The sequence below is a fragment of the Lagopus muta genome, chromosome 4 (genome assembly GCF_023343835.1).
Source record: "Lagopus muta isolate bLagMut1 chromosome 4, bLagMut1 primary, whole genome shotgun sequence".
Lineage (NCBI taxonomy): Eukaryota > Metazoa > Chordata > Aves > Galliformes > Phasianidae > Lagopus > Lagopus muta.
The window spans coordinates 38,580,396-38,602,494 of record NC_064436.1 but is presented as its reverse complement, the minus strand read 5'-3'; the positions used below and the strand labels follow the sequence as shown (position 1 = coordinate 38,602,494).

The 22,099-nt window shown below is 41.9% G+C and overlaps 3 protein-coding genes across 7 annotated transcripts in view; 1 reads left to right on the top strand and 2 right to left on the bottom strand.

Moving 5' to 3' along the window:
- Positions 1 to 1,908, top strand: part of MCUB (mitochondrial calcium uniporter dominant negative subunit beta) — a 36,310-nt gene extending 34,402 nt beyond the window's left edge. For all 5 annotated transcript variants that reach the window (XM_048942415.1, XM_048942413.1, XM_048942417.1 and 2 more), the window contains 2 exons: positions 719 to 835; positions 1,697 to 1,908. In XM_048942415.1, the coding sequence (XP_048798372.1) occupies positions 719 to 835; positions 1,697 to 1,774 (195 nt within the window). In that variant the 3' untranslated portion in view covers positions 1,775 to 1,908. The remainder of the gene's footprint in view (positions 1 to 718; positions 836 to 1,696) is intronic.
- Positions 1,909 to 2,258: 350 nt separating this feature from the next.
- On the bottom strand, positions 2,259 to 16,556 carry CASP6 (caspase 6). The gene is made up of 8 exons (XM_048942418.1): positions 12,428 to 16,556; positions 10,532 to 10,573; positions 9,244 to 9,286; positions 7,393 to 7,539; positions 6,873 to 6,949; positions 6,256 to 6,431; positions 4,373 to 4,529; positions 2,259 to 3,746 (listed from the first exon to the last, which is right to left on the bottom strand). Exons 1-8 carry the CDS (start codon positions 12,702 to 12,704, stop codon positions 3,508 to 3,510), a joined length of 1,158 nt encoding a protein of 385 aa, XP_048798375.1. The 5' UTR covers positions 12,705 to 16,556; the 3' UTR covers positions 2,259 to 3,507.
- Positions 16,557 to 16,670: 114 nt separating this feature from the next.
- PLA2G12A (phospholipase A2 group XIIA) lies at positions 16,671 to 21,455 on the bottom strand. The gene is made up of 4 exons (XM_048942426.1): positions 21,102 to 21,455; positions 20,447 to 20,523; positions 19,625 to 19,790; positions 16,671 to 18,294 (listed from the first exon to the last, which is right to left on the bottom strand). The coding sequence occupies exons 1-4, from the start codon at positions 21,322 to 21,324 to the stop codon at positions 18,176 to 18,178; spliced, it is 585 nt and encodes a 194-aa protein (XP_048798383.1). The 5' UTR covers positions 21,325 to 21,455; the 3' UTR covers positions 16,671 to 18,175.
- Between the last annotated feature and the right edge of the window lie 644 nt (positions 21,456 to 22,099).

The window sequence follows — 22,099 nt, the reverse complement described above, 5'->3', positions numbered from 1 at the left end:
TTCTTTTTCATTTTTTTGTTCTGTACTTTACTCTCAAAATAGACATCTTGATGTCAAACATTTGTAGTGGAAAAACTCTTTGTTTACTAAGAAGTCATGTGGAAGAGTAGCTACTGTTTCCTTCCATAATGCTGGTGAATCCACAGACCTCATGAGATATTAGGTTCCATTTGTGAAAAGGTGAGACATGTCTGTTTTTAGGAACAACTGGCTTTGAATGTTTTATTAGCTTTATTAGTTTTATTCCTTCTCACTGATTTTTAACAAGGGCAGAGGTATTCCTACTTTATGTATCCAGATACACATAAATGTCTTTATACAGATTACTGCTTGTCTTTTTAGAACAGCGGTGTTGGCATGAATGCTTGAGACTTTCAAGTAACTCTTTAAAAAGCAGTAATTGAACTTTCTCTGACTCCTTGGAAAGTCATGTCCATTTACTCAGGTGGCTTCAGTCATGAGGTTCAAGCTGTGTCTTTAGTATAGAAAATTACTTAAGAGACTACAAAAATGATTTCAGGCACGTGTCTAAGACTGTCCTTAGGACAAATAAGAGCATACTTGGGTGTGTAGTCTCTTAACAGCATTTTGTATTTGTGTATTTGTGCTCATGTGTGTACACGCCTGTGGAACTAGATAAGTAATTGTGAAACAGGCTGAATTTCTCTGACTCCTTTTTCTCGCTAACCTCAAATATGTGCCTTTCTTTCTTCGCTAGGACTACATTTACCCTGCTGCCAAAGACAGGCAGCTCCTTCACTACTTCTACCGGAAATCCAAAGCCCAGCATTTTAATGTGGAACAATACAACAAGCTAAAAGAAGAACTTGCAGAGGTATTTAAATACAATCCTGAAATGGGGTGGTCTTCTCTGGCTTTACTTTTTCAGTAAACTCTCAGCTATTGGAAAACTGACCTCATGGTTTGTTACTTACATTCGGAATGGCATATTGCTTATTAACCAGTTTGCACTTTTAAAATAAGCATACGGTGTTTGCCTTTGACATGTAAACTACTTCAGTAGTTCATCAGAGAAGGAGACTTTCACAAGTTAAATTTCAAACACATAAGTTAGGTTTTGAGCACTAGAGTGCCCTACCCTCTCTCCCCCCCATGTTTGAATGTTACATTTCCAGCTATTTTAATAGAGAACTGCATTTAGCCAATGTATTGCAACCCATAAGTGTATTTGCCATCACTTGAGTCGGCACTGCACTGCACCCTCCCCGTGCCCTGGTTTCAGCCCATACATTGCTGATGGCACACATGAGGTTCAGTTGGTGCTTAGCAATGGGTGCGAGCCTGGGGCTGCTCAGCGGGGCAGAGCCACAGCCATGGTAATGCATTAATGCACAAGGTGCAGCTGCAGGTTGGGCTGGGATGAGCTGGGCTGTGTGTGGCCTGTGGGCTGGACATGCATAGGCTAGAGTTTGTTGCTTTTTCAATAGCTTGTGAGAATGATTTTTTTTTTTTTAAGTGCAATTCCAAGAAAATAATACTTTGGATTGTGTGTTGGAGGGGGTGTGGGAAAGTGGTTTCTGTTTCTGCTCTCTGGAAACTGAATGGCCTGAGTAGGACTGTAAAGCTGAGCATCCTCCATTTGAGTAGTCTGCTTTCTTGTATGAGACCAGTGTCTTCTGAGAAAGGCAGAAATGAAGGGCTGCATAAGATAAACTCATTCTTTCTCCCACTGCAGGCAGAAGAATCTTTGAAGCGTTTGCGCCAGGCTCTGCACCTCAGACTTCCAATCCAGGAAATTACTAACAAGGACTGACTTTGTTTTGGTGTATGTTAGAATTGTCCTTTCAGAGTTGATAGGAACGTTTAATTACTATACAGAAACTTGCTATTTTTGACCACTATAATTTTGAAAGTTACAATAAATATTTATAAAAATGATTTGATTACTTGATGGCTTTGGGTTTGTTTTTTGCTTTAGATTTTGGTCTTATAAAGAAACTACTGAAGCAAAGTTCTTCAGCTGTTTGTCAATTCATATTTGTAAAATGGAAGCATTCTGCTTCCAGGTAAAGTGATGTTCAGGAATGTTCTTTAAAGTGGGGGCTGTCATTTTCAGACAATTAGCAAGTAATTAACTCCTGCATCAAGTATTATGGATTTTTTTCCCTGAAATTGTTCTTTCCTTTTCCCTAGCTCTGTGTGCTCATTTTGTTGGTATAACACCCTTGGTGGAGGTTAGATTTTCATCAAAAGTAAGCTATTTTTAGACAATGTTTCTCGAAATATAGCACATACATCAAACTCATTTTACTGTAAAATTGTTGCATTTTATTGAAAGAACTTACAAAAACATTCACAAATACATGATTTACTCAAAGCTTCAAAGTAGCCATATTAAGACTTAATATCCGTGACTCAGAACACAATATATGAAAGGATATAACTAAAGTAGAGCCAGTAAGTCAATTATTTTTTACCCAGAAAAGTGAATTAACTTTCCTTAGTGTGAGTTCTCCACTGTCTACCAGAGTTAAGCATTATGTACCAATAATGTAAAAACTAATTTTTTAAAAAATTGTTTCTATTAAGTATTGCAATTGCTAATGCTACAGTAGTAGCAACCTGAAACATCCTATGATGACAAGTATACTGTCAGTTCTGTATACAAAATGACAGTGCACAGCTGATCTCTGGAGCCCAGAGGAGGCAAAGTCTGGTCCAACACCAGTACCTCTGAAGTGCCAAGGTTTGCTTATGTTGTATATTGCAGAGCTGCCTAAAGATACCTAGAAGAGTGGCAAGTGAACTTGAACCATATAAATCATTTGCTTTAGTGATGTGTAGTATATAGCTTACCCCTGTCAAAGAGCATGTTTGTACCCAAAATCATGCTTTTCCAAAGCAAGACATTTGCTGCCTTATTTCACTACTGCTTTCTTTCCCTCTGAGGATGCAAAGCACCATAAGCTTTAATTGTGCCACAAATTAAAACTATGCGCCAGCACAAGAAGTCCTTTATGTGCATTAGAACTATAACTGTACTCAAGGAATTAAGTACGTTTTTAGTGTTGAGAGGAAAAAAACCACCCACCCTCAATAAATGCATAAAAATTAGATGGCAGATACTGTTGTACACAGATATAAAAAGATGCCTTACAAGTATATTTCCTGTAAACCGTACTCTTGGAGCAAGAGAAGCTAACCTAATACAGTGTTTAAAAAGTTTTGGAAATAGTAAAAAGTGTGCCATAACTAAACAGATAAACTGAGCAAAAATTTTTCCTTAAAAGTTAATTTCAATAAAATCTGAGCACCTGTTACTAATCTAGCACCAGTAAACTTCTTCCAAATTCCCTGAGATGAACAGAGCTGCAATATTAGCTTTAAATTTGCCTTAAGATTTTTGAAACTATTGCGTATACAAACTATAAGGTTTGATCCCAGTGTTTTTGTATATAATCTTAGAGTATTAAATCTCTTGATCTAAGATGGTAGTTTTCTCACTTCTGCAGTGAGCATTAAAGAATGTCATTATTAAGTAGCAACCTACTTAGATTTTGGGTGGAAATACAATTTTTTCGTCAACATTGAAGCAAAACAAGGAATCTGTTTTTTTCCTATAGCATTTATATCTCTGCACATATCCACTTTGCGATGAGAAACTTTTCGGTTAACGACAGTAAGGAGTTCTGTGAACTCCAAGGAAGAGCCGTGCTTCCTGAGAGCCTCACACAAATCTTGAATGTACCAGGAGCCGTTTACAGTTTCACGGTGAGAAAAGTAACCTATTGTAGAACAGGAAAATAAAATTATACTCAGTTGTAAGTAGCCACTCCCACTGAAAAACATTCACGACAGTAAATCCTAGTTAGCTTCACTTAATGGAATTACTACTGAATGTAAATCTTACCATGTCAAGTTATCCAGTCTCACTGGAAATGACAGAAGGATTTTGATATCACTTACTCAGTCTAGCCAAAAGGAATACAGTTTAGGAACTGGTAGCATATTGTCCACAGGACTGTATCTGCAATTTGCATGGCAGCAGATGGGACTGAGGACAAGACAGATGATGGACTGGTTAGTACAGCCACATAGTATAGGGGAATAGATGAGCCTGTAGAATATCACAGTCCAGGAGAAAAGGGGAATGCCTGCTGTTAGCACACAGCTCAGCAATAAAATTATAAAGAGAATGATTCTGTTTGGCAAATTAACTGCAATTTTGAATATTTGTTTTTAGTTGTTTTTACTTTCTTCCTAACATATGGGGCTCCTTCCCAGATGTCACTTAACAGGGGGCAAAACAGATGATGTGGAACTGTACTCATTATTTTGACTGCAAAACGAGGAAGTGTTCAAGCTTGTTAGAGTGAAATATCAGACACACAGACATAAAATAGAATTATACCTTGTGCCACAGAATAGCACATAATAAAGTCTGCACCAGCCGGCAGGGTATAGACACCAGCTGCATCCACTTCAGTCTGGTTAATAGTGGTTTCATCTTTGCTGTCTACTAAATCCTGAACGAGAACTGGGTCATCATGTTTATCACCTCGACATGCCTGTTGGGGAGAGAAGGATGATTATATTTTCACCTCTGTGAAGTTGATCTGTGTTACCACAATACTTTTAAACAGAGGGGACTCCTGTTGCATTCTACGCTAACCTACAATTGTGGATTCATAAAGATCCATGTAGTTCTCTATCAATTAAAATATTGGCGATGAAATCCAATAAAAACTCAGGGTCAGCTAAAGCAGGTTTCTCACGACGATGTCCAGTTGGCTTCTGTCTCCAGAGTTGTGTGATATCTTTCAGTATTTGCTCACCTACACAGTAAAAAAGTGCTTTCTCGTGCTGAGATGCTCTACGTGTGTAATTTGTACCCATTATGCATGATTGAAGAGATCTCAAATGAAAGATGCTCTGGTTCCTTAATCATTTTCACAGCCCTGCTCTAGACTAATTCCACTAAGTCTGTATCTTGTATAGTGGGGAGTTCAGAACTGGGCACAAGACTCCGAATGCAGTCTCACCAGCTAGGGAAAGAGAAAGGATAGCTCCCTAAACCTGACAGTGCAGCAAGGAATAAATGCTCTGAAGCACAGCCATTGTAAAATGCTGTTATATTATGTTGCTGAATTATTTATTTATTATTTTAAGATAAGCCATGAAATAAGGTGAGGATCGTCTGTGTTGCAGAAAGTGTAGGTGGAGAAAAAGAAAGTAAGAGCACACTTAAAAAGTTACAAAGTAGGCAACAGGCGTTACTTAAGAGCTATCACAAAAGGGAGAAATATGAAAATTTCCTTTCCTTTGCCATGATGAAGTTCTGTATTTGCGGTTTACTCTGTGATTTCCAAAGGTAAGTGTTATACTGATTGTTCTTTCTGCTGAAAAAGAACTCCGTTCCTGAACTGAACTCATGCAATTTGCTTCTTTGATAAGTATCTTATTAATATTTCCAAGTATAACTTGTATTACAAAATTGAAATACTTAAATATTTTTACATCTTTGGTCTGATTTAAAAAAAAAAAAAAAGCTGAATAAATCCTAATGAAAAATCAATTAACAGTATGCTGACACTTGTAGCAGCCTTGTGCCTAAGTCACCTTTCATTTGAAAAGAGGTAGTTCTTACAATTACTATATAACTACTAGAATTATAGTCTACTAAAGGTCAACTTGTTGTTTGAGTTTACTAATTGTAACATAAAGGTGTTGTAATATTGTAACATGAAGATGTTGCAACATTGTAACATAAAGATGTTTGTAACATAAAGATGGGCTCTTAAAAATTTGGATTGACCCCATGTCCAACTGCTTCGAACAAGAAGCTGGACACAGACCTGGGATTCTTTCCAGCTTGCATTATCCTTTGAACCAAGGAGTGAAATAGGAAGTTATTGTATGGGTTTTGTTTGACCGCTTAGCACCATCAGTATTTTTGTGACAATAAAGCCTTAATATGATACTTTATTTTAGAGATGCCAATTAAACAGATGGACTAGAGGTCTTTTCCAACCTTAACGATTCTATGATGAGCATTGGTCATGGAAATAAATAAAAACAACAAAAACAAAAAAACATAAGTCATTTCAATGATCAAGTGAAGGAACTTGCCTGGTGGAAAACAGTGAATGTAAGAAAATTAGATAACTTTTTTCAGCCTAACCTATGGATGAGAGGTATGAATGGGAGGAACTGAGCTGAAGCTGTGCACAGATTTCTCCAAAAACTAGTGATACTTTCTTCTCTGCCATTAAATGTACACTGACAACATCTTACCTGAATTATAAATATCTTCGGCTTTCCTACCAGACTCTGGCACTTATCTCCTCTGAACATGTTTGTGATCGTCTCAATTTTGATTTGGGCATCATATGCGTAGACATGATCATTCTCACCATGACTCAAGAACACACAAACAAAGCAGTCAGCACTGCTGTAGTCATCCAGAGAGGCTGAAATATCAAGTGCGCTTTAGATAACTAAACAGTGATCTTCGCTTTCAAAAAAACATGGCACATTTGTATCATATAATTTCATCTCAGATCAGTTATTTTTCAAGTGAACTGTATTTTCGAATAGCGTAAGACTGCAGAGATCTGAAGGTACAGTGATTAAGCATGGCTCAAGCCACTGAAAGTAAAAAAAGAAAAGAATTTTACTAGCTTCTCCCAGCTGAATGCTAACTTCTTTCAGCAACTTCATTAGCTCTCGGCACAGATTTCCTAACATTGCAATAAAAAAAAAATCTGAAGTTTAACCCTTAAACCCTTTTTATGTTGAACAGTATGGACAAAAATTAAAGATTTTAAGTTAGCTGAGCATAGAGAATGGAAAACATAAGTCTAGAAATTCTGCTATCAGTAGTTAGACATAACTAATATATGGTCTCCTACCTTCATAAACGTTCTGGAGCACATCTTCTGCTTTCAGATCGTCAAAAATTCTGACTTCAAATCCAAGGTCTGTCAAACTATTGTTAAAACACAAACATATTAGTAAAAACATTTTCTCAAATTACATATCGATTACTACCAACTCAATTGCTTTCACTGTGAGACAGTTAATATTCATGTTTATGCATTGTTTATGAAAATTACTCAAAATTATATTGGACTCGAACTGGTGTCCAGTGCATATGTAGTATCTAATTCAAGTTACTTTGAAGACTTTGGCCTAAGAGAGGGCTGGACTTGCTGCACTTGTATGACTTGTGCCAGCCGTTTCTGTGACATACAGGAATGTCCCTTGAAGTTTTTTTAATTATGTCTTTCTTTGTTGAGATTGCACAGACACTTTTGTTTGCAAAATATTTTCTTCTGTACTTAAACATAAGACCTAGGTAGCTGCTTATTTGAGATCAATTTCTGAAGTTCAGGTTTTTTTAAGCTTTGGGGGAGAAACCAAGTTTCTTACCTGCGTTTCAGATTGTTTCTGTCTGCCAAAGTCCCACGTCTATCTGGCAGCCTTAAATGCCAAAAAAAGTGCTCGTGATTGAAGATTAACGCAACTCCTCTTCTCTGATGGTTCATTTTGTACTGCTCTGCAGGGTCAAACGTTTGTCTGTTGCCAGAGATAGAAAACTTTCTTGATGAGTTAGTTGCTAATTGAATTCCTTTCCTGTATTCCTACTAGCTGAGACTGTTGTAATTGACTAGAGACTGAGAATCCAATTTCAGAAGACTTTAAAATGTCTGATATTTTAGAAAGAACCTAAATCATTAAGTATTTTTTGAAACCTTGGACATGTTAAACAATTCAGTAAAACCACGCTTAGGCTGGGGACAAGGACCTGTCAGGGAGTGTTGAAAGGTTTCTCAATATTTGTATTTTCTGTTTCCAGGAGGCTGTCACATTAATAACACATTGAGGCAGACAGAAGTGCACTTCAGATTTGGCTCCAATTCTCCATGTTACATGTTTAGCTAAATATTATTTTAGCAGAGTTATATGGTGCATATGTATTTATTTGGAAGTTTAACTGTGTGAAATTTGCTTCCAGTTCTTCTAATTGAGCTGAGTGTCACATCATAAACAGCAGCCTATATTCCATATACTGGTTGATGAGGTAGTATACGTACTGTTTACGAGAAGTCAAGAAGTTTGTATTATTTACAGATTAAAATGAAAGCTATGATGGTACAACTGTTGACTGGTGTTTAGCAACCAACCAACCGAGCCCTACAACCAAGGGACTATCGGCAAGAGCACAAATGGCTGACCCAGCTTCTAAGTAGAGAAATTTTAAATATCAAGGCAACAAATGTGTAGAGCATTTGTATGTTTGGATTAGCATTCTGTTTCTTTTATTGTGTTATAAGCAAACACAGCACAAAGGTCTGCATTAACACACTATGATCTGTACACTTAGACCCAAAGGGTTCTCTCCAGGCTTTGGCATGGCTATATCTAGGGAGACAAATCGTGCTGCTTCAGTTGATAGAGGCATCAGTGCAGGGAACAGAGGCTAAAATACTTCTGATGATAGTTCCTCACAACAGAAAAGGCCTGTGCTGTAGATTTACAGAATGACAGTGCAGGTCATGCTGCCCTAGAACTGTCAGTAGGTAGAGCTGCTGTATTTGGCATGTTACTGTTTTGTTTTCTTTTCCTGCTGCAGAATGCTCAGTATTGGTGCAATTCCTAGAAAAAGTTCAGAGTACTCACTTGCAGAAGTTACTTAAAGATTACAGTTTACTCCAAAATGTGTTTTTTCTGTTTTCATTTCACTACAAAGCAACCAAAATGTTTCACTAAGTATTTGTGCTGCCTTGGATCCATGAAAGGACCATTAAAGGATGGTTTCCTACATAATTCTTCCTCTGCTCAGCTGTATTCACTGAGCAAACAAGGCAAAGAAAGCTACCAGACAGATAGTTTACCTTTTCCAGGGCTACACAATGTTGCATGATGGAGCAAGAAAAATTAATGGAACGACTATCTCATTATCTCTACATTCTCTCTATAGAGGACTATATTCTTGTGTTACACACTATTGTTCTGCCCAACTGTCCATAGATTGTGATGGTATTTTTATCATTCTCTCTGCACATTGCCTAACATAACATGAATGCATTCCTAAGAATCCCTTCTGCATGCCTTCATCATAAGAAGGATAGTTCTACACCTAATGTTGCTAAAACTAAAAACGTGTTGTGTAAATGGGTGAGGTTGACTGAGTAATCCAGTTGCATTCCTAACGAAAGCCAGGAAAATGTCAACTGACCGCAGCAGGCCATCTCTCCATCGTTGCCATCAGAATCATACCTTATATCAAATGCATCCACTTCTGTGATGTTCTGATTTCCATCTGTTAGAGAGAAAAAAGTGATTTAGCCACCAAATCTTTAAAGGGAAAGGTTTGAACTTGTGCATCCAACTGTAAAGTTTAGCTATTAGTGTGAAAGATGAACCAAATTGAACTCATTCACACATCAGCTAAGTAGGCATGCAGTTTAACAACTTCATTAGCATTTGTACCCCAAACATTTGGAGGCTGTTCTTAGAATTTTGATTCTAACAATATGAATTTTAGGTGTCAAGATGTGCACATTTTTTATTTAGCTAGCTATCTGTAGCTACTTGAATACATAAATCATGATCTCGGAATACATACGGAGTTAGCAGTCTACATTTAAACAGTCTCTTTGGCTCAATAACTAGGAGTTTACATTATCTAAAAATACTTTTTTTTTTTTTAATTTCAGTAGTGCTGCTAATGCAAAACTGAGCAATCTCTGAGGTTGGGTGCAGCTTATGAATCACAGAATCATAAAATCACCAAGGTTGGAAAAGATCTCCAAGATCATCCAGTCCAACTGCCTACCTACCACCAATACTGCCCTACTAAACCACGTCCCTTAGTACCACATCTAAATGTTTTTTGATCACCTCCAGGAACAGTGACTCAACCACCTCCCTGGGCAGCCTGTTCCAGCACCTGGCTGCTCTTTTGGAGAAGAAAGTTTTCCTAATATCCAACCTGAACGTCCCCTCGTGCAGCTTGAGGCCATTCCCTCTCATCCTCTCACTAGTTAAGCAGGAGAGAGGCTAACCCCTGTCTCACCACAACCTCTTTTCAGTTTTAGAGAGTGATATGGTCTCCCCTGAGCTTCCTCTTCTTCAGACTGAGCACTCTTACAGCTTCACTGCCTTTCTCTGGACACACTCCATGGTCTCAATGTCTTTCTTGTAATGCGGAGACCAAAACTGAACACAGCACTCAAGGTGCAGCCTCAGCAGAGCTCAGAAGGTAGTATAACCATATGTGTTAGTAACAATTGAAAATATGCAAGATTTTTGCCTTCTGCTAAATTAAGTATCACCAGAAACAGAATGCACGTGAAGGTAACATTGTGGAAACAATTGGGAATCTGCATATCTTGGGAGGGTGCAAAACTGAAGGTTTGGCAGATGGCCAGGCCAAAATACTTAAATCTTTTTTCTTAAACATCTCAGTGAGCTCTTCTTATCATATCATCTTCTTATCATATCATTCTACTACTATCACTAGAGACTAACAACCACATTATGAAAACTATATGCTGTATTGTACCTGTGGTGGTTGGTGTAGGTTTGCTGTCCAACTGGACACGGCCTGCAATCAAAACAAAAGACATGGTGACATATACATATATTTTAAAAATTATTTTGTATACATGATTTTCCTAGTTTTTGTCCTTGTTTTTCACTTCTGACTAAAGCCTTTAGCAAAATGAATTAGCATGTATGTATTGACTGAGATGTTCATAAAGACACTAGAGTAAGCTTGGAGCTCTAGAGCTGACTTTACAAGCCCTTATGTTGAACTTAGCAAGGGAGACTGAGAGACAGCTTAAAGGAAGTCATACCCTTTAAAGTGTTGCTATTTACACACAAACTTCCCATCTGTAAATATTGATCATGCTTTCAAGCCTTGTGTCCTGCAAATATCACTTGTGACCTCTTGTGATGGATAAAAAGCTATTTCAGTTTGCATAAAACAACATGCAGGTCAGACTAATGACAGAAGTGTTGAAAATGAGCGCAGACAGAATGTAGCAGCAACACTTGTGCCTGTGATTTTGTTTATAATATGAGCCAGAGATCTGTATGTTTAAATTTACACTTTTTGCTTGTGTACCTGAGATCTACCTGATACTTTTGCCTCAATTTAAAAGAGAGCGGGAGGAAGGAAACACTTCCAAAACCTTCAACAGACTTTTAAAAGGTTAAAGTCAGACTTTTGTACAGAATACGCTGTCATGTAGATACAAAAACTATGGAATGCCTGAGCCAAGGGAGACCTGGGAAAGATGTTTTACTTGTTCTTTTAAATCTGTTTAGCATGTTTCCAGCCTTGAGCTTTTCACTGCCACAGTAGCTTCATTCAGGTAAACAAACAAAAAAAGTGGTGTATGACAAACTGTCTGCTTGTTTTACACAGGCTAAGAATTGACTGTTCTCAAAGGGGGAATTGTCTTGTCTTTTATCTTGTGAAGATGGATTGTTTTAAAGGAATTAAAACTCAGCTATGCACTGAGCTACACAGTGAGATCTGGCCACGTGTTCTTTGGATGTATTTTAATCTCATAACATTTCTAATAGGCCAAAGGACACGATACTTAGAAAATACTAACAGCACAAGAAACGCATGTGTATGCCTAACAGCATCCTGGGGAACAAAAACATACAACTACCACCAAGGAAAACAGTACACTTTACCGAAGCCAGGCTTGCTTGAAAAAGAGAATGCCAGGGGTTACAAATTGAAAACATTCAATGTCAGATGATGTTAGTGCCTCTTTGAGTGCCTGGACACTGGGGGTACTCTCAACGAAGGGGCAACACAGAAGAAAACGTGTGCTGCAGCTGCTCGGCCTGCACGTGGCTTCTACCATATCAAGCATTCTAGTTTCACCTCAGTTAAATTACAGGTGTCAACATTTGCACCTTAGCAGTCCAGATTTCAGAAGTCTTTCAGTATATGGCTCATCTCCTCTGAAAGTGAACACTGACTTAGAAACTAATTTCGTTTATGCTTGCAGTAGTTACATTTTGAATTACCGGGTGCTTTGGCAGCAGGTTCCGAGTCATCTATCAGCTTTACGGTAAGAACACCGACCGCAGCGGTGCCGGCGCCTCTCAGCGGCCGGATTTCAGCCTCGAGAGCCACATCTGCGCTCCCTCCCGCCCCTGCACCGACAGCGCACTTATCACCAGCAGTAACCTGGACTTCCAGTACTTTCGTTCCGTGTCCCCATGCAAATCGGTGTTTCCGCCTCTTCCCCCACCCCCCACCCCTTTGTTTCGCAGACGGAGGAGGCCAAGTTCCCCCCCCTCTCAAAGCGCAACAGCGACCCCGCGGCTCCGCTCCCCGGGACTGGCCCGGGGCTCCGTCGCGCCGCTGCCCTCAGCCCGTAGAGACCCGTGGGGCAGGGAGCGTGCCGGCCGCTAACAGCCGCCCGCCTACCTGCCGCCCGCCGCCGCTCCGCGCCCGACATGTCGAGAGCCCGGCCCGCCTCCTCCACGCTGCCTCCGGAGGAAACGGGGCGGGAGCAGCGCAGGCCGCGGGCCGTCCCAACGCGCCCCGAGGGCGCTGAGAAGCGCTTTCGCTTGGCCCAGCGCCGGAATGGCGGCGCCTTGCGACCGGTGAGGCGCTGCTGTGCTGCTGAGACGAGGCTCAGGGCTCTGCCAGGCAGCACAGGCGTGCACGGTTTCCACTGCTGTAAGCCTTCTGTTACCCACATTTGTTACCCAACCCACAGAGTTGAAAGCTCGCAGATTTGCAACCTCGGTCTGTTACTGCATGAGTACTCTTTGGTGAGCCTGTAACCAGAGCTCAGGTGCTGGGGAGAGCATCCAGAGAATGGCCTTGTGTGTGGGCAGCCTCTGCCTTTTCATGGTCAACCGAAGAGCTCCCAGAGGATTGGTGGCTTGCCAATGTGACTCCCAGCTACAGGAAGGGTCCTTAAGAGATCTGAGGAACTACAAGCCTGCCAGCTTGACCTCGGTGCCAGGAAAGGTTATGGAGCAGATCATCTTGACGAGATCATGCAGCGTGTGCAAGACAACGGGGATGAGGCCTGACCAGCATGGGTTCACAGAAGGCAGGTACTGTTTGATCAACATGTTCTTCTATGATTGATGATGAGGTGGATGAGGGAAAGACTGTCGACTTGGTCTCCTCAGACTTTAGCAAAGCCTTTGGCACTCTCCAACAGTATTCTCCTGGAAAAGCTGGCAGCCTGTGGCTTGGACAGGTACTCTCTTTGCTCTGGGTAAAGAACTGAGTGGAGGGCAGAGCCCACAGAGTGATGGTGAATGGAGTTGAATCCAGCTGTCAAGAGCGGTGTCCCCCAGGGGTCGACACTGGGGCCCGTCCTGGTCAGTATCTTGACTGATGACCTGTGCACCCACAGTAAGTTTGCAGATGACACCAAGCTGGGAGTAAATGTCAGTCTGCCTGGGGGTAAGAAGGCTCTACAAAGTACAGTGGATTGCTGGGCTGAGGTAAGTGGGATGAAATTCAACAAGACCAAGTATCCGGTCAGTGTCACTTTGGTTGCAACAGCCCCAGGCAGTGCTTCAGGCTTGGGGCAGAGTGGCTGGAAGGCTGTAGGAGAAATGGACCCGAGCGTGTTGATCAGCACTTGACTCAGCATGACCCAGCAATGTGCCCAGGTGGCCAAGAAGGCCAGTGGCTTATATCAGAACTAGCATTGCCAGCAGAAGCAGGAAGATGATTCTCTCTCTGTTCTCAGCACTGGTGAGGCTGCACCTCAAGTACTGTGTTCGGTTTTGGACCCCTCAATACAAGATATCAAGGTCATGGAGTGTATCCAGAAAAGGGCAGTGAAGCTGTGATGGGTCTGGAGCATAGGTGTTACGGGAAGCAGCTAAGGGAACTTGGATTGTTCAGTCTGGAGGAGGCTCAGGGGAGACTTTATTACTCTCTACAACTACCTGAAAAAGAGGTTGTGGTGATGTGAGGGTTAGCTGCTTCTCCTGCATAACTAGGAATGGGGTGAGAGGGAACGTCCTCAAGTTGTGCCAGGCAAGATTCAGGTTGAATGTTGTTATGGTTAAAAAAAATTTCTTCCCTGAAAATGTGGTTAGGTGCTAGAATGGACTGTCGAAGGAGGTGGTTGAGTCACTGTCACTGGAGGTGTTCATGAACTGTGTAGAGGTCGTACTGAGGGACATGGTTTAGTTGGTGGTAGGTGGATGGTTGGACTGGATGATCTTGGAGATCTTTTCCAACCTTGGTGATTCTATGATTCTGTATCATGTATAAACGGAAGCCAGTGCCTAAACCCATCCTTCTGTACCTAAGCTCTGCAGGTTTGTAACAAGGATGGGTCTGAACTGTGTATCTGGCCCATTGCTTGGTGAGCTCTGGGGCATACTGACGTGTGAGGCAGCTCTCAGAGAGCAGCACTGCTATAGGCACAAGAGGAGGTGGCTCTAGATAGGGATTTTCAGTATTTTATCCAGTCCAACTTGTTTTACATGTTTGTTTACAAATAAGGAATTTTGGACATGGTGGCTTCCTTTTGGGTGATGGATCAATGAGTATTTCTCACTGCCTTCACTTGTTTTTCCCATGTTTGGACTTGCTGTCCTGAACCCACTAGCAGCCAGCGAGATCAAGATAAAATTGTTTAAATTCTTTTTGTTTATTCAGACAAAACTAGTACTAGTGGTGGCAATGGTGATGAGGAGACGGTTGGACTGGATGATCTTATAGGTCGTTTCCAACCTTGTGATTCTTGTGATTCTTGTGAAAACAAGATACAACTACCAGACTTCAGCACCTTTCTCATGCTGTAAAACAGATTCTTACTAGCCAGATTTATTTATTTATTGCAAATTGTAGTTCTCTCAGCTGCTATTGGAGCTGCCCCTTACACTTTTTGGCTGCAGTAATTCTGTATGAAGGAGCAACTGCAGAGCCCAGCCTGGGGCTCTGTAGCAGCAATCTGTTATGTAGCCCTAAGCAGGTAGCTTAGGTCTCAGTGTGTTAAATGACACTGCTAATACAGAATGCAATATCCCTGATTCATTTTAGGATCGTAGTTTAGGATTTAGCATTGTAAGATGTGTTTGGTATAATTTGCAGGGAACTACAAGCAAGAATTCGTGCTACGGACAAAACTTAGGCAAAGGCTCTCTGGAAGAAGATAAATGCTTCCACAACTACCAAAGTGTCATCTGTGTTATTTAGCAGCATTAAGGCTCTTTTTAGTATTAAAAATGGTTTGAGGGAAGCTATGAAATGTTTTCACAGTGCATTTACAGGTAAATACATTAAGGAACAAAACACAGTGCTTTCCAACAGTGAAAATTTTTCTTCTATGTCCATTTAAGCATATAATTGAAGCTCACTTTTACTTGAATTACCTAACTAAATTATGACATTGTGTTGGACTCACTGCATCAATGTTTTAATTTTAAACAATCAGGGTACTACAGAGTCACTTCAATTCTGTGACAAAATCTCCTTGTATTTAAAGGCACCACAAGTTGTTCAGACATAGTTTTGTAAAACTTGGCAGCCGTGTCTTGCCTTGTTATTTAATATCCACAAATAGGAAAATAAAATCAGGAAGCATGGCCAAGGTACTTTGGCAGGAATTTTATTGTATAAGACACTTATATTGTGTCATGTACCATAAGCTTCAGTGAAAAAAAAAAAAACAAACCACAAAAAAATAGTAAAGCAAAAACATATAAAAATACTTCCAGAAGAGAAATGGCATTGCAATCTGTGAGTTAAGTGAACTTTAAACTTTCTGCATAGTTTATTTTCCCTGCTCATGGATGCAGTACTTTGATTTTCAGTCATATTCTGGGGATTTCTAAGGCAAATCATGATAGCAGGACATGACTCAATGCAAAAGTCAACTGAGGTCTGACAACTGGAGACTAGCAACAGAAAATCAGTACAGAGGGCAAACCCCAAATAATTCAGACATCAGATGATTTCAGCTAGCAGTATGGAAGAGATGACAGAAATAAAGGCTCAGATGTCTGTCAGCCTCACAGAGGTCATAGGAAAAGGTGACAGAAATAAAGGCTGAAATTTCTGTCAGCATCACAGAGGGAATTTTAAATAAAAAGGTTTGTTGGGCTCACTGACCCTACCTGTGGAATCTTCTAGTTTTCAATCAGAATGGACTAAATGAAAGCAAAGATGTATACAGTAGCTAAGTTGTGCCATGAGACAAATATAAATCAACCTCTTTGAACAATATAGCCTTTCTACACATATAATACACAATGCATTGTTTAATTTGAAAAATAAAGACTTGAATCCTTTCTAAACTTATGTAACATTACAACCACATTCCAGCATTCTGTCAAACCGAAAGTATATCCTTAGGTCACAAACTGTTCACTTTAGGAGTCAATCCTTAAAAGGATCAACACACTTATCTGAAGAGTGCTGAAGAAGTTAATTACTGGATCAGTTAGAAATACATAGTGCACATATATATTTTGCTTAGGGCTTTTTTCTTTGTTTTAGAACAAACCACAGGACAGAGTACATCAGAGAGATCTGAAGGTCTCAAAGTGAAGGGCTATTCAAGGTGCTATTTTAACTGCAGAACTCTCTTATTGTTATCTATCAGATACATCAGCTGCGTTGAATCCTAGCACTTGGCCTATATTAGAAATAATCTGAGATTCAACCCTTCTGCACCTCTGATTTCCCCCCATGCAGTTTCCTTTTTTTTTTATAATTGAAAATAGCATTTGTGTTTTACAGTACCATACCCTAAATGTACATACACTAAAAGAGTCTAAGTTCAGTTTCCAATTTGTAGTGTAAAGATAAGGAAGACTTAACACTTTTTTTTCTATTTTCTAAACGCGAGGAAGAATAGTGTAGTGACTTTCAAACCAATACATTCATGTCAGTGTTCAATATAAGTCATTAAGGTTGGAAAAGGCATCCAAGATCATCTAGTCCAACCATCAACCCACCACCACCTTGCCCACTAAACCATGTCCCTAAGTGCTGCATCTGCACATTTCCTGAACACCTCCAGACCCCCTCCCGCCACTGCAGGGACAGCACTCATATGATGGTGTGCTCCCCCCACCCCTTCTTTCTTTCTCTCAACTTCCTCCTTCAGCCTGGCCTTGTACATAAGGCCTTGCACAGAAAGACAATGAAGGACAGTACTGGTAACACTTTAACACAGCTTAACGACCACAAATCTGTCTCAAACTGGGAGGCTGAAAGAATGGATAGAAGGCACCTGGTTCAACAGCTGAGTGCCAACTGAGCACGCGCCTAAAAACAAAGCATGACTATGAGTCATTCATCTTACCCCATAACTGGTGAGCAGCATAAACAGCTTTTCAAGCTCTCCTGTGTGGCACTGGGCTGCAGGGACAAGATCTCCCCTCAAGCAGAGACACCTCTCAACTGTGGGGCTTGGTGCACTTGAGGCAATGACGCTGCTGGTGTATGACATCCTGTCTTGGTGCTGGCTACCTGCTTCTTTGCTGGAGCCTCCCAGAATGGCCAGAGCTGAAGATGGCCTCACATACACCAGGCAGCTAGGCAGCCCCAGAGCCAGTGCCGGCATCAGTGCTGGCTGCCTCAGCTCTCACCACAGGCCTGGAGCCCAGCACTATGCTACCACAGCAGCCAGAGACCCCTCTCCAGATCCCACCTCCAGCAATGAGATGTGCCACCTCCTCAATGCCATCTTCCTCTTCAGGAAGCTCAGGGGCATGGCCCCAGTCAGAAACTGGTCGATGAATAAGATTAAGGCAGAGTTTGAGAAGCTGCTCCAGACCAAGTTGACAGGGAAGGTGCTGGAGGAGCTCAGCTTCAGGGACATCTATCTGGGCAATATCCTGCCCATCTTCAAAGCCATCAGACTCATCTGGCTGTTGGTCGGCAATGAGGAGAGCTGCCCCGAAGAGCTGAGCTTCGAGTAGACCTGGAATACAGTGGCGACTTCCATACGGCTGTTGACTCTGTCTTTGATAAGTCAGCCTACCTCTTCATCGAGATCTGATGGGGCTGAAGCTGGTCTTCGTGCACCTACTCTTCATGAATTGGTCCTTCTCTTTTATGGATGACTCCGTGATAGTCTCTTTTTTTTTAAAAAGAGCATTTGTGTCAGGCCTGAGAAGTGTAAAACATTTGTTTCATTCCAGTTGTTTTACTTCATTCCTAACTGCTGGACATTCACACCTTTCAGAGATCTGTCTTATCCTCATAGCGACACATACATGAAGCTCTCTGGCTGTCAAGGTATGGCTTACATCCTAAGTGTATAACTGCATCAAACAACAGCTGAACGATTGATTCACAAGCTGCAAGCAAAGAGACATTCAGTTAGAAGTACTCTTTAGATAGAATACAAAACTAATAGGCATGACTGTGGCAAACTGAGAAGGATTTTGAAAAGCAATCTTTTCTGAGCATTGCAAACAGACTGTCAAAAGAAAAGAATAAACTGATATAGAATCAGCTAAATTGTGATTAAAGATTTTTCACGTACCAGTCACAACACTCAAGGTGATTCACTGGCTATGGAACGTTGTTGGTGTTAAAAGCATGACTCAGTCTTGGAAAGATGAAAGAACTGTTATACCTTTTACTTTCCCAATTTATCACGGAACCATAGAATGGCCTGGGTTGAAAGGGACCACAATGATTATCAAGTTTCAAACCCCTGCCATGGGGCAGGGTCACCAACCACCAGACCAGGCTGCCTAGAGCCACATCCAGCCTGACCTTAAATGCCTCTAGGGATGGGGCATCCACAACCTCCTTGGGAAACCTGTTCCAGTATGTCACCACCCTCTGTGTGAAAAACTTCCTCCTAATATCTAACCTAAACCTCCCCCTTGTCTAATCGCTATCCACCCTCATAAACAGCCTATTTATGCAAAGCTCCTTTAATAGGAGCTCAACAGAAATGAGTAAATAAATATTCACCAGTTCTGACAAAGCAGAAATACAGAAATATGGTGACCTCTTCGCAGTTACATGAATCTGAGAGGTTCAAATACAGGCTTATTCTAAAAACTGATTGTTTTCAGTGGAACTCTTTACTGAAAAAGAACCATTGTCTAAATTGTGTGGTTATGTCATGTATTGATCAGATGCGGGCCAATAAACAGAAGAAATGCAATCACAGGATTGTAGACTGTTCGGAAAAAACCTAAAATATATGCACTAAGGGACAGTATTAAGGGATAGTATTCTACCATAATAATGTATTATTTTAATCCTTCATTTCACAAAAGGAAACAATTGAGTATTTTCCTACTGTTTATATGTAGTAGACCTTTAGAAATGAGTCAGCAGAACAGTCAACGTTCAGCTACACTACTGCAAATGCAACAATTATAGTGTGTTTTGATAATCCTAGAAGGGAAGCCTTATTTTTTCAGCTCAAGGTTAGTTTTAACTCTGGTAATTTTCCTATGCTGTGTAATTGGGCAGGGAACAGCTCAGCTGCGTCTTGGCTGCATACAGAAGGAAAGGACAACAACAGCAACAGCAGTTGCTGTAACAGCAGTCCATCAGTTTATGGAAATGTAGCATTACTGTGCAGCAAAAAGATTCTTTGCCAGACAAGCTTAGTAAACCTTAGGAACAAAGAAAAAAAAAAAAAAAGGCATTTATCAGACTTACCCTGTACATTCTCTGATATACCAAGTGTTTTCTGCACATCTCTGCAAATTTTGGAGAGGCAGGACTGAAATTGCTCATCACAGTCATTTTTTTTATTGCCACAAGTATCATAACATCTATCGTGGTGATTGCAGCACTTTGTCATCAAAGGGATACCAATGTCAAACTGTGGGGAAAATCCCAAATGCACCATGAGTAATGCATAAGAGAAAAGAAAGAGTCTATGAACATGATAGAGTATAAAAATTAGAAAACAAAAACTAAAGTAATCAGCAGCTGTCATTCACTTATCTCTATCATTTGCTGTTCACTAAGCTGTGCTGGTTTGACCCCAGCAAGCAGCCAAATACTCACATAGTTGCCTGCTTAACCCCTGCCCCTCACAGGTCAGGGTAGACAACAGGCAGGTCAAAAACAAGAAAACACATAGTTCAAGACAGAAGTTTAATAAGTGAGCAGAAAAGGGAAAAGCCACTCAAGTAAGCCATGCAAAAGCAATCACTCACCAACCCCTCATGCCCAGCCTATCCCTCAGAAACACTCCCTCTCTGCCCCTTCTCTATCCACAACAGTTCTATTGCTGAGAGTAATGTTACATGGTAGGGAACAACCCTTTGGCTTCCGAGTCTGTCTCAACTGCATCCCCTCCCAGCTCCTTGCCCACATATTATTGCCAAAGCATTGCCCGAGCTAACAAAAGCAGGGACATAGCACACAGGTGCTGTCTCATCCTTAGAAAGTGAGAGGAAAAACGCCAACCAGCTAAAGGAAAGTCAGCATATGAAAAACCACACACACACAGAAACCCCCAAATGGACTTACATGAACTCCAAATAGAGGTGATCCACAACCACTTGGCGGCGAAGGCTTATATCCATAGCGAGGAAAGGGCTTTGATCCTGAAAAAGATAGTTTCTAGTGCTTCAAAAAGTTTTTCCAGATTTTTAGCACTGTCAAAACTCAGTGCAGGCATTCTGATGGGCCTGAGACAGCACCAGCTGCACATCTGATATAAGCACCTGAATGTCTGCAACTCTTATCAAATTGAAAGAACTAAGCACGTTATAAATAATAATAAAGAAATAATAAAACAATGAGAAGGCACCTGAGCAATTTAAAGTTCAAGTTAAAGAAAGATCAAGTTAAAAAAAGAAAAGCCTCGAATATCTGAAACTAATACATCACACATAGGATTACATTTAAAAAAAACAGAGGTTCTTTGAAAAATTAATGAACTTACTCTAAGGTACTTTATATGCAATCAAGAACACTACTCTGATGTTTTCAGCTTAACCTTTGCAACTCCCTGGCAGGAAGCACGGCACTGCTCGGGCTCGCTGCCGGCTCCCCGCAGACGCCGCTGGAAGCGGGTAAGGCCGCCGCTCGTGGAGCGGGGCAGGGCGGCACGGCGAAGCCCGCTCTCGGAGCTACAGACAGCTGCCGGAGGGGTCCCCGCTCGCCCTCCCGCTCGTCTCACCGTCGCTGCATTTGTACTGGCAGAGGCCGTCCTCGCCGCCCAGGAGGTCGAGCGCCGCGTTGAGGTACACGTCGATCTTGTGCACGCCGTTCCGGATGGTTTTCAGCGTCATCCTCCAGTCCGGGGTCTGCGGCGCCTCCTGGCTCCAGGCCGCCGGCGGCCGCGGGCCTACCCAGGCACCCGCCATCAGCAGCGGCAGCAGCAGCAGCAGGGCGCGGGCCATGCCCGCCGAGCAGCACCCCGCCCCGCCGGGCACTCGCTAAGCCACCACCGCGCGGCCGCAACGCCCCGCGCGCACAGCCCTGCCGGCCGCCATCGGCCCCGCGGGCACCGCCCCGACACTGGGCGGGACTGAGGGCAGGGCGTGGCCTGCTGGGGGAGCACGGCTAGAGTCTGTTTGTGGCCCGGCGTCGCCGCGTGGGGTGCTGGGAGCGGAGCTGCTCTGGGGCTTTTCCACGTGCGAGCGATTCGCTTCCAGGTAACGGCACCAAGCGTGCGCGGTGCGGCCGCAATTAGGGCGGTGCAGCAGGACTTCTGTTCAGCGCCGAAAGCCTAGTGTTGCGGTGCTGACTGGTACCCTGTGAGTCCCCTGCTCTAACAACGCGTTCTGCGCTTCTTAGGCGAGGCAGGGTGGAACCACGCGGGAGTTGTTTTAATTTCTGCAGCGAAAGCCTTGTTTTAAGACGTGTGGAATTCGTCAGTATACAGGCATAGTAGGATTTTAGGATACAGGTAACCGCAGGGGACGGGAAATGTAAAGAACACGGACAGGCGAGATCAAAAATACCTGGTAAATGCTGCTGCGTGTTCGGGCTTTTGTTTGCTTGTTTGTTTTTCCTCTTTCTTCCTCTTTTCCTCTTTACTCCTCTTTTACGTTCGTTATTGTTAACTGGAGAAGTAGTAGGAAAAGCTGTCAGCAGATGTTGTCAGACAGAAGAGGGAGCTCTTGCCGCACCTATACTGGAAAGTGCCCGTCCCTGAGGCTGCTGTACAGAAGC

Coding starts and splice junctions, on each gene's coding strand:
- CASP6 (XM_048942418.1), bottom strand. CDS start 12,704: ATGTGGGTAACAGAAGGCTTACAGCAGTGGAAACCGTGCACGCCTGTG. Junction 10,574..12,427: donor GGAGCGGCGGCGGGCGGCAG/GTAGGCGGGCGG, acceptor TTTTGATTGCAG/GCCGTGTCCAGTTGGACAGC. Junction 9,287..10,531: donor ACCTACACCAACCACCACAG/GTACAATACAGC, acceptor TCTCTCTAACAG/ATGGAAATCAGAACATCACA.
- PLA2G12A (XM_048942426.1), bottom strand. CDS start 21,324: ATGGCCCGCGCCCTGCTGCTGCTGCTGCCGCTGCTGATGGCGGGTGCC. Junction 20,524..21,101: donor CCAGTACAAATGCAGCGACG/GTGAGACGAGCG, acceptor TATCTTTTTCAG/GATCAAAGCCCTTTCCTCGC. Junction 19,791..20,446: donor CACCTCTATTTGGAGTTCAT/GTAAGTCCATTT, acceptor TTTTCCCCACAG/TTTGACATTGGTATCCCTTT.